This window comes from Musca autumnalis, unplaced genomic scaffold, assembly GCF_047663935.1.
Source record: "Musca autumnalis isolate F117 unplaced genomic scaffold, ASM4766393v1 scaffold_5, whole genome shotgun sequence".
NCBI classification, from domain to species: domain Eukaryota; kingdom Metazoa; phylum Arthropoda; class Insecta; order Diptera; family Muscidae; genus Musca; species Musca autumnalis.
The window spans coordinates 39,571,793-39,590,439 of record NW_027412088.1 but is presented as its reverse complement, the minus strand read 5'-3'; the positions used below and the strand labels follow the sequence as shown (position 1 = coordinate 39,590,439).

General features: G+C 36.3%; 1 protein-coding gene across 1 annotated transcript in view; it reads right to left on the bottom strand.

Annotated features, from left to right (window-relative positions):
- Syn2 (Syntrophin-like 2) overlaps nt 1-18,647 on the bottom strand; it is a 377,372-nt gene that overhangs the window by 113,994 nt on the left and 244,731 nt on the right. The window contains exon 4 of the mRNA XM_073957890.1: nt 6,187-6,472. Within this exon, the coding sequence (XP_073813991.1) occupies nt 6,187-6,472 (286 nt within the window). The remainder of the gene's footprint in view (nt 1-6,186; nt 6,473-18,647) is intronic.

Here is an 18,647-nt window from a genome sequence, read left to right as displayed (position 1 = left end):
ATGAATGAATCACAGAATACTACATGGGCAATAAGATAGCAGTGTATGATGTTTCGACATATCCACTGCATCCACCTAAAATTGATGCTGACATTTTGAAGCCGGAATTTCAGGGTTTTTTGAATTTTTTTAATAATCCGGATACGCAAGAAGACAATATTCCAAACTCGTAACACGATTATAGAACTCATGATTTTACGTCGTTTGGTGCATATCTCATGAGTGTGCTCCTTACAGCATCCTAGTAATTGGAGTCGAAAAGCCAAAATTTCATGCGTGAATTTTCTTACAAAACATATTTTTTGCGTGTAAAATTTACAACTGTCATTCAATTTCCTTTGAAACCCGCGTGAATTTAGTTTTTTTACGCGACTGTTCTAATGAAGCCTTCCGCGATCGTATTCATCTACTAAAACCGCGGATATAGATACCTTAAAAATCGGTAAATCAGCAAAATATATTTTGACAAATCCGCGTACTAAACCGCTATTTTCTTTAAAATTTTTTTCATAAATGGAATCCTTTACTCGCGATTATAATATTTGCGAAAACACGTGTCATAAAAAAACAGAGATACGCGAGTAATATGGGTATTTCGCCAAAAATTGAATGTGGAGGCACATTCGCGGTTTTTGAAGAATCTATTTGAAATAGGTATATATTGACGTATTTTTGATGGGCGCTGATGAAACCGGATACGCATCAAAATCGTATGCACAATGCGCGACTTTTACCAACTTTAAGGTTTTTTGCAGGGCATGATGCAACTGGCGGCACACAATGGCCGCTGAGTGAAACATCGAAATATGCACAAATATTGAAAGAGATTGATTCGCTTTATCCAAAATCGGATGCGCATCACTAATTCGCAAATTACAGGCTTTTTAATTTTCATATCTTTTAAATGATAGTAATTTCAATATTACTCTTAATTTCCTATCCTTATAAGTTATCACAGTAAGCAGTTAAGCTTTCACGATGGTAAACCATATATTTTGATAAAGTTTTAGCAGAATACTTTAATTTATGTATTAGATAGCGAAATAGTTGGATAACTCTCAAATATTTGTTTCTAATTTTTCGAAACAAACCAAAAAATATATTTGTAACAATATTTTCCAACAATGAGTTTTTCTCTTTTGTTGTTGTTATAATATGCAATTTATAAAACCAATGTTTATAAATTTGGTTTCACATTTTTTTACGCGTTGTCTAGTTTCTGTACGTATTTTTAATTTAGTTTTTAGAGGTTTATACGGACTCAGAGTTAGTATAATTTAAATTTATTGCCAGATTTTTTTAATTTTTTTTTTTTTTGATTTTCCGCGAAAATAAAAACACGTTTTGGAAATTTTGGTGCATCTACGGATGGATATCAAATGCTGTTACTGGTATATGCTTACATTTTCTCAATACAAAAAATAAGAAATTTTAAAATATTTTTTCTTTATAAGAGGATAAAAACCACTAACTTTTGCGCGCATCGGCCAATTTCGTGAACGCGAGCAGATTTGAAACCAGATTTTTTTTCTTTAACTCTGTACCAAAAATCGTAGATGTGTTCGCGAAAAAATTTTTTAATTTGTTTCAAATGGAATTGCAAAGGAATTTTGTTATTTGCCATATACGTGCCCCTAAAAAAACTTGTACCATTGTAAAGGGGGTCAGTGAATGCAATTTGCTTAAAAAAAATCAAAGTGATCCGAGAGCAGGTCTTAAGTGAACTTATCCGAAATTTTGTGTGGGAGGTACCCGAAGGAGTGAATAAATATAGTCCCTATTCGAGCCTGATCTATACCTGGTAGATATATTAGGATGTGTAAAGTATGGACCAAATCGATCACTCCCTTCAAGAGTTATCGTACGCCCAATTTTTCCGAACATTTTTCAATTTTTGTGGGGAGGTACCTGAAGGAGTGGACCGATATTAGGACAAAATATTAGGAAAGCCAAATTTTGGACCGAATCGGCAGATCCGTTTGAAAGTTATCTTGTGCTCCAACAACTACACATGGTGTCATGGATCGTCGAAAATTTTCTGTAAATAGATTTTCCATCCTTAAGGAAATCAATAACCAAAGTTCAGTGGTTAAAATGTATAATATAATTAAAATCGCTCGGAACCATTGATAGGGGTAGATGTGACCCATTTACTTACTTAATTTGGTGGCCCTATCAAGAACATTTATAATTTAAGCCCTTAATTTCTTGTTTTATTTTCACCAATTTTTGTTTCGTGCTTGTTTTCACGTGTATTTTTATCAGAGTCATGACTTTTCCGTACTTCTTGTACCGTAACGATTGTTCATTCTCGTGATATGACGTAGCAAGGGCATGTGTTTAACTATGTCGTTACCATTATACATATGTATATCTGACTCAGATCGTGATTCATAAGAGTTATTATTTTTCTCATCATTTTAGAATTAATGCTGTCTGTTGCGTTTATAGTGATGCTGATGATCATAAACGACCTCAAGTTTGTAGTTACCAACATCAAATGGTCATAGCACCATTAAATGCTATACCCACTTTAGCAGAGGTTCCCGGATATAAAACCTACGGACCTACCTCCCAAATTGAATTCGGAATTTATGTCCTTCAATGAAATCACGGACGACTCCAAACATTAATCGTTCACGAACGTAACTGCAAAAAAAAAAAAATTGCGTACATAACACCAAAATCATTTCGGAGACAGTTTTGTACATTGCGAGATTTTGTATCTGTCCAAGGGTTAAAGTCTGAAATCCAGTCCGAAGGACGGCCATACATGTCATTTATTATTGTTTAAAGATTGTTTAAGGATTTTTTTTGGCGCACAGTTGAATGTTGAATCTGTAAAATCCAGCGTACGTAAATACTTTAAATAACATTTCCAATAGTTTCGTTTCGTATTTTTCATAGGAACAATACAAAACGAAACATAACCCACGTTGACCGAACTCGCTATTTAGTTTTGTTTTGTTTACATTCGTGAGTGCGAACAAAACGAATAGCAAAAAGTTCTCAATTCCACAACAACAGATATAAAACGAAAAAGTTCAACACACATGAACGATTCAATGAACGAATGATTCGTTTGGTGGTTGAAAACATCAACCGTAGTATGTTCAGTATGTTGATGTTAGCGGTAGGAAGGTTGTTAAGCAGTCAAATGTGTGTGTATGAGTGTGTCGTTGATCATTTCGCACAGTAAATGTTTGCTAAATCATAGCAGAAGTTACATTTCAGCAATCGTACGGTTTCCATCTTTTTACATTGAAAAGTTTGTGGTTTTGTTTTGGTTGTGAGAATGAAACGATTCAGAGAATCTAAAAATTTGTGGCTTTGTGTGATTGGTACGGGAATCGTTTTGTTTCTTTCGGTTCATTGGTAAAATCCCAGTCTTCTTCATTTTTTAATGTTTAACGTTTTAATAAGGCAATGGCGATTTTTTACCCATAACCGAATCCCATGTACTTTGTATTTAGTTTTAAACCGAAATTATTTAAATTTATACCGATAATAACATAATCCGAATAATTTGTGGGCATTATGTCAGACACACATTGGAAATATTTTTAAAATTTTTGAAAAGTAACTGGGTCGAACTTTTTATAGCCTCCACTATAAATTATATTGAAACCAGCTACACACACACATGTTCGTTCCTCTGTCTTCAGATTCAAGAATTCAGCAATCTGGACTGACTGCGTCCATAAAGAATCATGAGAGAGGTGAGTTTGGTTAACTGGATAGGTTAAGAGTCATCAAAATGATTGATCGCACGGCCTATTCTGATTCAGTCTTTCACTTATATGTATTAGGCCGGGGCGATTTGAAAACCTTAATGGGCCCTTCGCGTTTCTGATTCCTGGGATTGAACTGAGCAAAAAAGTCCACTAGACCATAGGTCTACGGTGAAAATCGAGCCTCCCGATTTTGACTTTAAGTTTTTTATCCACGTTTTTTGGACATTTTGGCATATAACGGCCAAACAATTGAGATTTTCGATCCAACACACAGACAAAAATTGTAGCCAAGACAGGTATTAAGAACTCTTTAATACATCGCAAAAGCATTAGAACTCTCCTTCAGGCAGTTTTGGCCTTGAGAAGGTGCAAACTTTTCGGAAAATGTATACAAATGGCACTGCGATACAAAAGTTGACCACGAAAATATTCAAGCATTCTGATGCAAAATTCTGTCGTATTGGGATCCATGGACAACGAAAATGCCTTTAGTTTGTTTGGCTCACTTTGTTTAATTTTTTATAACGGTAAATGTATTGAAAATCTGTGTTTCTTAAATTTTCAAATTGAAACGGGCATATCTTAATTTTTTCACAACGAATTTCTATTGATCCTTCTTCCTTTTGAAGGTGTGAATAATGTCTTTCGAAGCAGTTATTATTTTTTAAATTGGGTAACAAATGGCTAAATTATAGTGGTTTAAGTCTGAAAATCCCACAAAAAAACTATAACTGAATTGCCCAGCAGCATTACGTGCCATATCCATACATATTAGACCGGGGTGATTTGTACGGCCTAGAACACTTCTCTTCTCTAATTACTCGTGGTTGCTCCATAAATTGCCGGTTAAAATAACACTGTCAAGCCGTGGAGAGTAACAGCCGTTCCATCATCCTTCTTTCTCGGATTCGAGAATTATATAACCATTGCCCATAATTTAATCAATCCTGTACCAAGGTTGTATTGTTTCAGGGTTCTAGCCTCCTACCCTTCTTGAACGATACCACCTTAGTAATCGGATCGTGGATCGCGCTGACCATGATGTTCCTCCAAATCATAAATTTCGCTGATTTTGTTGCGTATAGCATGCGACTGAATTGCAGGAATGGTACGACGAGGAAATTGAAGACATTCAGGGAGATGATCTGACGCAGCAAACAGCAACATATCTCCTATCGCAGTAGCCCTGGAGTCGGCTAAGACCAAAGCAGGCTCGTAAGTGCACCTATTCCCTACATTCATTACATTTCACTGATGTTGACATACTTGATTGATTGATGCGGGTTTGACAAACAGATCTATGATCCGAGGTTCTTCTCTGTCCCGTCGCGGACCTATGTAGCTCGTAACAGACATTCAGGGATATATTTACCCTCACATGATGACAAAAATATACGTTCACAAACACATAATTATTGATGTGACGGCCCCTGGTCGAAAATTCCGCTGAATTCCGCTAAAATTTTAAACATTTCCAAAATTGGGAAATACCGTTCTATAGTGGGCTATATCAAAACGTTGACGTTGAGAACGGTACCTCCCGATCTTCGCTATTTTGATGGCTGTGGCCCTAATATACCACTGAAATGGATAAAATTTGGTATTTAGCCACAATATTCCACAGAAAAGGCTGAAATTTGATATTTAGTATTCGTTGGAAGTATAAAATTTTCCACCTGAAATTTGACGGTATAGCCCCATATAACGGTACCTCCTATTTTCGATATGTTGAAGGTTGTGCCATCAATATACCACCGAAGTGATTGAAATTTGGTATTTAGACTTTGATGGTTGTATATAACTTTCCACCAGGAATTTTTCCGTATAAGTCTTTATATAGCTCCCTACCTATACCATGTTAACAGTTTTAGCATTATAAAAGGTATAAAAAAGTCTTTTTTAGGTTTTTAGTTATCAAATTTTCGAACCGAGATTTCTGTAATTTGATATTGTGTGTAGACAGAGGATAGATAGAACAACGATGAGCTCTTTTAAAGAGTGTTGCTACGTTTTCTTGCTGAAGTGGATGTAACTTGGTATATTGGAATCTCAATGGGTAGAAAACCTCCAGTATCAAGTGATTATCATCAGTTAAGATATTATTCTGCTACAAGGAATTACACTTAACGTAGAGAAAGAGCTTAATATGTAGTTACTAATTGCTCATATTTTCTTCAAAACAGTGGAGGGTGGCATTTGGTCATTCTTCGTACAGGACACATTAACTTTGTATATAAGTCTTATTAGCTTTTATATTAAATAATTATTTGAATAATTCTGTTCAAAGCATCTTCTTATTAAAAATTTGTTCACTTTAATAAATAACGATGCATTTCGTTTTTAAGTTGTATACGTTTATAGCCACATTTTCCACTGTTCAATGGCTAATATACCTTTGCTACACATATTGACATACTATAATACATACCTATATATTGCCTTGTATACTTACATTGTTTTTGCAGAAATGGTGTTGCGGCACGATAATGTTTTACGGTTAAAACAACAATATCACCAGCATTGCGGAGTATATTCACAGCATCATCGTGGGGGCAGGCGGTTATATATTCACCATTAACTTTAATTATGGCATCACCCACAAACAATTGACCAGTTATGTCGGCTGCCTGATCCTTATAAATGCGTGAGATTAATATGGGTAACTTGTGTTCGGCACCGCCTTTTATGCTCAAGCCAAGGCCGCCTTGTTTTTGACGCGTGATTTGTACCATGCGTTCCTGGAATAAACAGAAACAAAAAACAAAGGAAGAAGATGAACAAAAAATGTAAAACACCACAGCCCAAGGGAGTTGAAAAAATAATGAGTTTAACTTTATGAGTCAACAATAAATAAAAGAACACTATGTCCCACCACCACAACTACACACATCGGTGGCAAGGTAGGAAATTATGTGAAATTTCCTTTCCTTGTTAAAGGATTAAAGGTGAAAATTTAATTCATGAATGAATGAGTAGATTGTATGCGTGTGTATGGGTGTTTGAGCGTGTGCTTATTGTTGTCATTGTTAATTAAGATTGGTTGGGTTAAGTTTTATAACACGATACACTGTAGCAATTTGCTTCAATTAAAACGTTCAGCTGTCAATAATGTCAAACTACTTTAACATTTTAATTGACTTTTCAAATTGAAAGCATAATGTTATGGATCGATCACTTGTCTTTATAGGGAAAAATAAAATATGCTTTTAATGACATCTGAATTAAAGGGTAATGGAAATTTTAAAAATATCAGTCGATTGCCATGACTAAATCGACTTACCAGTCGCCCATATGCTTTTATCGGTTAATATGTTATGAAAGGGTTGATGTGCTAATGTGATAAGAAAAAAAGTAGCCAAAAATAACACAGTGCAACAATTCGTCATAAAATTATACTATATGTCTCATAATGCAACAAATCTGTAAATCGTATCTAATCGCATGGAATCTCTAAAAAAATAAAAACACGTGTTAGGGTTAAATTCGGACTTTATCTGAGTTTATTCAAAATTGTGCCACAAAACATAATTTTAGAGAGATGAAGTTAAAGACAAATATATTTCTCGTCAAATTTCACTATAGGTCACAACAAATTAAATGTATATTTACATTATATATCACTAAAATATCAGTATCAATTTTGTTGAAAAAAAAAACATGAAAATATTTCCCAATTTTTGATTAAGTTATTTTTCTTCTTTTTTCGTGTTGATACATGAAAGTAATATGAAGTTTGTGAAAGATTTTCGAATAAAGAACCAAAAAGACCACATTGATCAACCGCATGAGGGTTAACAGTTTTAATAAAAATATTCCCCACATCCTCATCTGCAAGGTTGCCAAAGACACCATATACCTAAAATCTAAATTTAAGTATTCCAAGATATCTTAATTCGAATATTTCGAAAAAAAACTGGAAATGAGCGGAACTTGCCCCGCCTACTTTGGTTACTTTTCGATTATTAAATTAACACAAATTATGAAAATGCTCTATTGAATTCAATCGCAAACATGTGTGTTTCCTCCGCTTTTCATTTAATCCAAACTTAAGTGCTTTTGCTTCATCTGCTAAATGAAATCACCAGTTAAGATTTCGACATGTACTCCAACAGCATTGGGAAATTTTCTTCTCGTGAGTTACCGGAAAAATGTTCACAAATTAAATATTATTTAGTTTGTATTAACAAATGTTTGGAAATGTTAACACGATTATCTCTTTTTGGAAGTGTATTCCGCTGCCTGTAGAGATGAACAAACTGATTTATGTACATGTAGGGATCTCTAACAACTGCTAATAATATGTAGCGAACAGAGTGCCTTTTTCACGACTCCGTTTGGACTGCATCCGGATGCTGTTAAATTATGAGGAATTGGAGTGCCTTTTTCACGCCTCCGTTGAACTGCCTCTGGATGTTGTTAAAATGTGACAAATGGACGTGATTCTTTGGATTGCATCCAAATGCGGTTAAAATGTGAGGGATGGAGTGCCTTTATCACGACTCCGTTTGAACTGCATACAAACATGCCGTGAAAGAACTAGTCTACATTGCACTACTTCCAATTTATTTTGCTGGGATGTTAGTATTTAAGCTTTGTGTGATACGGTACCATAATCCACAAATTTACTTCTTACAATAACTTTATTTGTTCCATAAAGAAATTTTGATATGTGGAAAGCTAATTCCCAGGGGTAAAGGTCCGACTATAACCTTGGCTTACTTGTTTTTTAAAAAAATTATTGTTCCAAAATTAATGTTATATTTCTATAACGTTGAAAAAATTTTGCCCGGAGTCGGAGTCGAGTTATTTTTTTCGACTCAGACTCCGACTCCGACTCCAGCAAAATTGCTCGACTCCGACTCGTAGACTCCGACTCCGAAACCCTGGGTACAGGTGACATTTCCCAGGCAAAGTTCAGAATTTATCTTGGTCCCTCTATCATCTCAAGTGGACGCTGACCTCGACGTCCACGTGCCATAGCCTATAACAACCTTTTAAATTTACTGAGCTAACATGTGCCCCTCTTTCACTCATAAGATGGATAATGTAAGCAATGCATATATATGAAGAATAAGATACGAGGGGAACTAGAAAAGTTTCTGCCATTGACATTTTTTTGGAAAGTGCGACAGTTTTTTGCCTAAACATTCTCAGAACAGATAACATTTTCATCCGAACATTTTTTCAATTTTCGGCGTGGATAATCACGCCGAGAATGCATCGAACAAATTAAATTGTTGTATGTCGAGAAAAGGGCCATTCTATGCACTATGAGAAGCTCGTTTAATGAATTCAATCGTGACCGACACTCCCTAAAAGGCGAATGTCGTGAGGGTCGTCCAAAAACGGCTGTTGTGCCAGAAAAAAATTAAGCCGTGCGTGAGCGGATAATGCATAATATGGTTATCACTTTTTGAAATTTTTTCTCAAAAATTATTTCCTGTAGTGAGAATGAATTAATTTTTGCCTATTAATTCCTAAAATAGCATTCATTCAATTTTATAATAAACAAGTAAGCAAAGGCTATAGTCGGACGGAGCCGACCATGTGATACCCTACACCACAACCTGTAGGAATTAGCTATGTGCAACCGCATTGCACGCTGGTGATTCCCAGGCCTGGCCACATCAAATTTTCAACGGTGGCATAATACCCCTTTGTAATGCTGCCGATATTTCCTGATTATTTCAGCCATGAAAAACTTCTCTACAGGTGGCAACTTGCACACGCCTTTCGGATTCGGCGATAAAAATACGTCACATATCAATGACAAACATGAATTTATTCCCTCCCTTGTCCCTACTGGGATTTTGTGGGACAATTTTTTAAATTATACATTTCTAAACAATATGCCAAAATTGGAAAATTCACATTGATTGTGGGTTTATTGAAGATCTATCGTCCTCACATATGCTTGGTAATGGTGATTTTCAGGGCATTTCGAAAATAGTTCATTGTGGTTATATACATATTTTATACCGATAGAAATAACTAATAATAAGACTGTGCCAGAAAATGGAGCTCAAAGTCTGGGGGGATCTAGAATTCTCGGAGTCATTAAAACAGTTGTATCTTGTTTTGCTAAGCACGTTAATTTAATTATTTTTTGGAATAAATATCCGGATATCCGAATTATGGAACCGGTTATTCTGATATTAAAACCTAATTTTTATCCGATTTTTATGAACCGAATAACCGTATATGTATATCATTAGAAAGCTATTAAAATTGTCCAACAGATATGACTAATATGCATTAGACGTTTTAAGCGGTTATGATGCTGGAACAAAAAAACCGTATTTTTTAACCGTTTCTTAACGTTAGTGAAGATACATTTCTGTGCGTGAAAAAAAATTATGATCATGACCTGGTGGGTGGAAAATTCTTTTTGGAGGTGAAAGCCCTTGGTGTGGGCATACAGAACCCTGAAGGACAGATCCGCCGTGAGTCGAACCTTTGTGTTATGGCGGGTTGAATTCTGGGATGGTGACCCATTATTGCAAGCGTCAAAATTTACGTAACTGAATTTCAAGTGGGTTTAGGGTTCTACTGGGACAGTATGTGCTAAGTCAAATCGTTTTAAGACGATTTCTGTAGAACATTTACTGTCTTACTCTTATCCTGCTCTTTTTGTTGAAGAAGGTATAAAAATATACTTTAAAGAAAAGGAAAGATACAATTTCAGGGTTAAAATATTAAAACAAAAAATCCTCAGCCGATTTGGCTAGGGCATATCACGAAAATAATCTTACGCCGACATAGCACATACTGTCCCAGTAGCACCCTAAACCCACTTGAAATTCAGTTACGTAAATTTTGACGCTTGCAATAATGGGTCACCATCCCAGAATTCAACCCGCCATAACACTAAGGTTCGACTCACGGCGGATCTGCCCTTCAGGGTTCTGTATGTCCACACTAAGGGCTTTCACCTCCAAAAAGAATTTTCCACCCCCCAGGTCATGATCAAATCCTCATTTGATTTGACTGAAGACATGTCATCTTAAATATAAGCTTAAACAACAGCGAACAAAGATATAACGCTGATTCCAGATGGCTTTTAGGGTCTCCAGCCAAATATTAATCACGCCATATCGCGAAAGTTCGACTCACGGCGAATCTGTCCTTCGGGGTTCTGTATATACTCACCAAGGGCTTTCATCTCCAATAGGAATTTTCCACCCCCCAAAATTTCGGTTCACAGTGTAATGAATAGAAATTCAAATAATTTGAATGCAAACAAATTTATAAATCCCAAAATTATTCATATTCAATTACACACTAAGTAAGATAGTACTTATAAGTCGGCTCCGCTAACGGACCAAAAAAGAAGCAAACACAATAATTATGCCGTATAAAAAATATATATTTTGTAGGTTTCGTAATGTAAGGCTTTAGCAAATCTAACTTCTGATTTTTGAAAAAATTTGAGAATTATTTTTGGAAATTTTGGACCATTATCTCAGGAAGTATGGACTTACTCCGGAAAAATTGTACCGCTGCAATAGATACCGTGAAAAGAACATTCTTCAAAAAATTCAAATAGATCCGAAACTGGTCCTTAAACTGCACTTTTCCCAATTTTTGTGTAGGAGGTACTCGAAGAACGGGACCGATATAGTCCATATTCCAACCTGATACATGACTGGATGAAATAATAGGATGTGCAAAGTTTGGACCAATCAGAAAATCCCCTTGAGAGTTATCTTGCGGATTTGCCATTTTAGTTAGGTTTCTTGCTTGTTTTTCAGGGTTTTTTGGACCTTTTCGGCCATAATCTCTGGAGGTATGGACTTGCCACTGCAATTGTACCATCGCAAAGGGGACCGCAAGGACAATCTGCTGAAGAAAATCAAAACGATTCGATAGGACTCTTAAATTTCAACTTTCCAAATTTTGTGTGGGAGATACTTGAAGTTGTGGAATGATATAGTCTATATCTGGAAGGAATATTAATATATGGAACGTTTGGACCAAATCGATTTCGCAATTCGACAATTATCGTTCACACAATTTTTCGGACAAATTTTGAACTTTTGTGGGGAAGGTGTTGAAGGAGTGAACCGATGTGGCCCATATTCGAAATTAAACTAAGTTTGGGCAAAAATTATGAAGTGCAAAATTTGGTTCCAATCGGTAGATCTGTTCGGGAGTTATCGTGTGCACCAGCCAGCTAGACAGTAAGAGAGACAGATGAACGGAACTGAAAATTTCTCTGTCATGATATAAGACAATTGGTAGCATGGGAGGAAATTATGGTTCTCTACAGAAACCCCATTACATATTAGGCAGTATTCCCGTTATCTGGCAGACACATTATTTCAATTTGCATCAGGGGAAAGGTCAGTAGTTATTATTCCATATGTAGGCTACTTTGCCGGTATATGCCTTCCAGAAATTAAAACATGGACCCAAAATAAAATCTGAATATTTTTCATACAAAATTAATGATCAATGTCACCCGCTAAATAATATCAGATCATCATTCAAAATTATAGGCATTTTCTTCTACCTAAACTCTTACCACGTGCAAAATTTCGTGACTATTGAACTATAATTGCGACCTCTGGCGGGTTTATAATTATACTACAAACAAAAAACTGGATATATTAGGCTGTAACTCTGTTATCTGATCACGTACATCAACATAATTGACACCAATTGAAAGGTCAAGAGATCGTCACTCACGCGTGGGGAATGTGTCTTTCAGGAATAAAGATATAAGCTGTTTATAAAAAAATTTCACAATTTTCACACACAACTTGTGGTTCATTTAACCCTCTAAATATCATCTGATCGCCATCTTAAGTCGCAAGCTTCTTCTTTGTCAAATACTCTTATCTTATTTAAAATTTCGAGGCTATCGGCCTATTATTGCGACCTACAAAGCAACAAAATCGGATAAAAATTATGTTTTTGGTCCATTTCACCCGCTAAATATTTCACGATAATCACCAATTAAAATAGCGATCTATTCTGATGTGAAACCGACCTCCATACCAAATTTCGTGACGATCGGTCCATAATTGCGGCCTGGAGTTTGATTACAATTTATAATGGACAGACGGACACACGGACGGACGGACACACATCTCAAAATCGCTTTATCTCGCCGAGATATGAAGATTGGTATACCACATTGGGGGTCTCCGACGAATATTTCGCGGTGTTACATGCATTTTTCCCAAAACAAACTTATAATACCCTTTCTACATAGTAGTGTAGGGTATAAAAACGTTGAACACAAACCACTTTGCTTTTTTTTTTGTGAATAAATACTTTGAAAAGAAAAAATATTTTTATTTCAAAAAATTTAAAGCTTTTTATGCGGAAGCTTTTTTATGGAATCACTTTATGGGTTATGTCGGTCCACTCCTTCCAGTACCTCCCCCACAAAAGTTCGAAAAAATTGTGAGCACGATAACTCTTGAAGGGAGTAATCGATTTGGTCCATACTTTTCAAATTGTGAAACTTCTACCAGGTTTCAATATGGAGTCAATCGGTCCATTCCTTCGGGTACCTCCCACACAAATTTTCGGATAAGTTCAGTTTAGGACCTGCTTTCGAATCGGTTCGATTTTTGTTGTTGCAGCTTGTATTCATTGCCACCCATACGACGGTACAAGTTTCATCAGGGGCAAGTCCATACTTCCTGAGAAAATAGCCTGAAAGTTGCACAAAACCCCTATGACACCGTCTGTAGTTGTTGAAGCGCAAGATAACTCTCGAACGGATCTGCCGATTCGGTCCAAAATTTGGCCTTCGTAATATTTTGTCCAAACATAGTTTAAATTCGAAGATAAGCCATATCGGTCCACTCCTTCAGTTACCTCCCCCATACAAATTCAAAAATGTTCGGAAAAATTGTGCGCACGATAACTTTTGAAGTATGTGACCCATTTCATCAACACTTTACACATCCTAATATATCTACCAGATAAAGATCAGGTTCAAACATGGACTATAATTGTCTACTCCTTCAGGTACCTCCAACACAAAATTTCGGATAAGTTCACTTTAAGACCTGCTCTCGAATCACTTTGATTTTTGTTGAAGTAACTTGCATTTGCTGCCTCTATTACAACGGTAATAATTTTTTTCAGGGGCAAGTACATACTTCTTGATAAAACAGTCCGAAGGGCGTAAAAATACATATGCCGCCATATGTAGTGGCTGGAGAGCACGATAACTCTCGAACTGATCAACAGATTTGGGCCAAAATTCGGGCTTCGTCATATTTTGTCCAAACTTAGTTTCAGTTCGAATTGGCGCAACTTTGGACCTTTTAATATTTTATCCTAATTTAGTTTAATTTCTAAAATGCAAAAATGTTCAACATTTGTGTCTAAGTACTGTTTAGAATCTGTTCGAAGATACTTCGGACGTTGTGGTCCTGTTCTATGTTTCCAAGTCTATGCTTCCTGGTATACTGGTTAGGGTGTCCAAAAAACCGGTTTTTCCAAACAAAACGGTTTTCGGTTAACCGACATTTTTAATTTTTTCTAAAACCGGTTTTCGGTTTTCAAAAATTTTCAAAACCGGTTAACCGGTTTAAACCGGTTTTGTGAAATAGGTACAAAATTGCTCATAATTGATAAATATTTGATTAAAAATGCGCGGAAACGGGTAAATTAAGTAAAACGACTTCGTCATTATATAATTATCTCATAATATCCCTGTTATTTGACATTAAACCTCGAAGTGGAGACAGTAAAATTAAGACTGAAGTTGTGCTTTAAAATTGTAAAAACCCTTACATATATAGAATTGTGTACCAAAAGAATTAAGTTTGCATTTTATTAAGTCTGGATTCTCCCTCATGTGCTGAGAACCTCAAATTACCGTGCCGGAATCAAACATGTATTTTGTTATCGTTACCCTTTACAAACTTAAATTCGACAAGTTCTGAGTTTACCGTACTAGTTCAAAATCGTATGAGTAACGTTATTCAAACTACCTTGTGATATTCATAGATCGTTCAACTGAACTAGATTGGCACAACTATACATTTTACACAAAATATTTTTCCAATTTAAAGGTATCTGATATTTACAACTTTGCCCGTACCTTGTGTTAGTTTCAATTTAATATTATAAATATTACTATTTTTTTGAAACCGGTTAACCGACACAATTAACCGGTTTTTTCGGTTAACCGAAAATGACCTTTTTGGCGAAAACCGGTTTCGGTTTTGTAACTCAAAACCGGGTAACCGGTTTCGGTTTTGGACACTCTAATACTGGTCCAAAATATGACTAGGGGGCGTGATATTTATCGAAATGATATGACTCCCAAAATAAGATTCATTTCCATAATGGACTATGTTCGGCAAGTTCAAATGTCACGCATGCTGAGGGTATATCTCTGTCGGAAAAGCCGACTAATACTTTTTTACTTGTTTTATCTCCTATAACTTTTGAGATATTCAGATGTTAATATGTTCCATATCCACTTTGTGACGCAAAAATTTTGTCTTTTTGTTCCATATCCATAGAGCCTGGCGTATGGAACAAAACAGCTTTGAACTTTTTAGTTCCATATCCATGTCGTTTGGCGTATGGAACAAAAAGAGACGAACACGAATTGTTCCGCACCAAAAATCACGGCGTTTGGAACAAAAAGTTGGCCAATTTTGTCATGTTACGAACAATGTGGCGTATGGAACGGATTGTTTTAAAGGACTGGATTGAAAAACAGAAGAATAATAGTTTTTAAATCTAAATATTTTCAAATATTGTATTGTTATATGACAACCACAATTTATTTTCGCTTAAATTTAACTACTCCTACTTAATACTTACTTACTTAGCTGGCCTTTAACAGAAAATTTGTTCCATAAGCCGAACTAAGAAAAAGTCTCCAATCCTCTCTGTTTGCTGCCGTATTTTCCCAATCTGGGATATGTAGCTTTCTGATATCTCGTTTGACTTGTTCGATCCAACGAAGCTTTGGCCTACCAGATCTGCGAGAAACTCCATGCGGCCCGTATTTATACGCCTTTTTAGCGGGTTCATCATCACTCATTCTTATAACATGGCCTAGCCATCGCAATCGTTGTATCTCGATTCGTTCAACTACATTGATGTCATTGTATAGTTGATACAGCTCGTTGTTCATACGACGCCGATATTCGCCGTCAACACAGATTGGCCCGTAGATCTTTCGAAGAATTTTTCTCTCGAACACACCAAGCACTGCCTTATCTGCTTGAGCAAGTACCCATGCTTCGGAACCATACATTAGCACGGGTAGTATCAGTGTTTTGTAAAGTGTTACTTTTGTTTGACGAGAGGTGGCTTTATTCCTAAACTGCTTACTCAGCCCAAAGTAGCATCTGTTAGCCAACACTATTCTTCTTCGTATTTCACAACTGATGTTATTTGTTGTGTTTATGGCGGTGTCGAGGTAGACGAAGTCCTTTACTACCTCAAAATTGTATGTACCAACATTCACAGATGGTGCGGGGTTAGTGGACATATTACGCGTCGATACCATCAACTTGGTTTTTTCGCCGTTTACTGCCAGACCAACTTTAGCAGATTCTCTTTAGACTTTTGCAAAGGTGTCAGTTACTTCCTTTACCGATCGATCCATGATGTCAATGTCGTCGGCATAAGCCAGTAACATATGGCTGTTCGTGTATATCGTTCCATTTCTTTTGACCTTCGCGTCTCGTATGACCTTTTCCATCAGGATGTTGAATAGATCACACGACAGGCCGTCTCCTTGTCTGAAACCTCTTTTGGTAATAAACTCTTCGGAGAGGTTCTTTCCTATTTTAACTGAGGATCTCGTCTCAGTTAACGTCATTCTACAAAGCCGGATGAGCTTTGCAGGAATACCAAAATCAGACATGGCTTGGAACACCTTTGAACGTATAGGGCTGTCGAATGCTGCTTTATAATCGACGAAAAGATAGAAGGTGTCGATCTGCATTTCTTGGGTCTTTTCCAGGATTTGTCTCAAGGTAAATATCTGGTCAATGGTGGATTTGCCAGGTCTAAAGCCGCACTGATAGGGTCCAATAATTTCATTGACCATAGGCTTTAGTCTCTCACACAATATGCCAGATACTATCTTATATGCAATAGGGAGCAGACTTATGCCCCTGTAATTGGAGCACACAGTCTTATCACCCTTCTTGTGGACTGGACATAGGATGCTAACGTTCCAATCGTCGGGTACGCGTTCTTCCTGCCAGATGGTGTTAACTAGCTGATGCATACACCTTATCAGCGTGTCGCCTCCGGTTTTGAACAGCTCGGCTGGTAGGCCATCTGCTCCTGCCGCCTTATTATTCTTCAGCCGGTTTATTGCTGTCCTTACCTCATCCTGGCTGGGCGGTATACATTCAATACCATCTTCTGGGATTGGATCTGTGGTATCTTCGCCATCTTCACTGCTATCGGATACCAATAGTTTGGAAAAATGTTCTTTCCATATCCTGAGCACACTATCTGTATCAGTTACCAAATTACCTTGTTGGTCTCCACAGGAGGATATGCCTGTACCAAAGCCTTCAGTTTCATGCTTCACTCTTTGGTAGAATTTTCGGACTTCGGTCTGTCTCCTCTACATATCTATTTGTTCACACTCCCTCTTTTCCATCTCTCTCTTTTTCCTGCGGAAAAGACGTTTCTCCTCTCTCCTTTTCTCCCAATACCTCTCTCGTGCGCTACGCGTTGCTACTGATTGTAAAGTAGCCCTATATGCCGCATTTTTTCTTCGGCAATAATGGGATGTCCTTTGGCATTTATGGTTCTCTATCAAAAGTTGAAGACATTGGCCTACGTTGTAGTATAGTCCCCAGATAAAGGTACCGCCCGGTTTCAGCCGACTGAATTAGCTAATGCTTAGGGTTCCCAGTTCTCAATAAATAAAAATTTTCCTTTAAAATTCTGAAAAGTAATTATTCATATAAGTTGAGAATATTTCATGGTGGCCCGGCCGATCCAGGAGGGACAAGGGATACTTCTCTCATATCAATGAATGTACCTCCATTAATATTAGCTCAATGATATGGGCCCTTCTGTTTATCGCCGAGTGCGAACAGCGTGCCTAAGACACCATTTATAGATAAGTTTTACTCTACTCTGTAAATGTCGCAAACTTTACACTGAAATTTTGATGTTGTTCCAACCAGGGCATTTAGGCGGTTATACATACCATTGCACCACGGTGGAACCAATGGTTAGCACTTACAAAACTATAGTAAGGATAAAGTAAAAACAATATAGATATATCGACAAAAAAATTTTAGTCTGTATTAAATCATAAATTGTTATTTGCTTTGTAAAAACAATTGCATACTAAATTCCATAACTTTACATCTCATAATTTACATATAAACATGGTTTCATAACATATTCTCCTAAAATAGGATAAATGTCATTTAATTTATACAAGCATACATACATATATTATTTTTTTCATTACTTTACACTAATAAATATATTAATATTCATAAACGTTATACAGAAGCAAAATACACTAGCGCACTGCTAAGTGGCGGCACACACCTGTCGTCGCAGTAGCACAATACAATCACACCTTGTTACAATTTCCATGTTACTCCCGCCCTCTTGTTGTTTGGAATTCCTCCGACTGTTATAAATTTAATCTAAATAATCCAAATTTCCATAAAACCGTCAACTAATTTATTTTAATATATTTTACTGTTATTATATAATATGCATGTATACGAGATTTACTTTATGAATTGTTCACCTTAGTTCATTGTGAGTGTGTGTGAGTGTTAGTGTAAAGTAATATGCATAGAAGTGAAATACACATGATTATGTTTCAACAACGCTTATATCAATTTTTTTGTTTGTGCTATGCTATTCTTGCTGACGACCATTGTTTCATAAAATATATGTATTTAATTTTTTAACCTCTTGGTTTGTTATCGA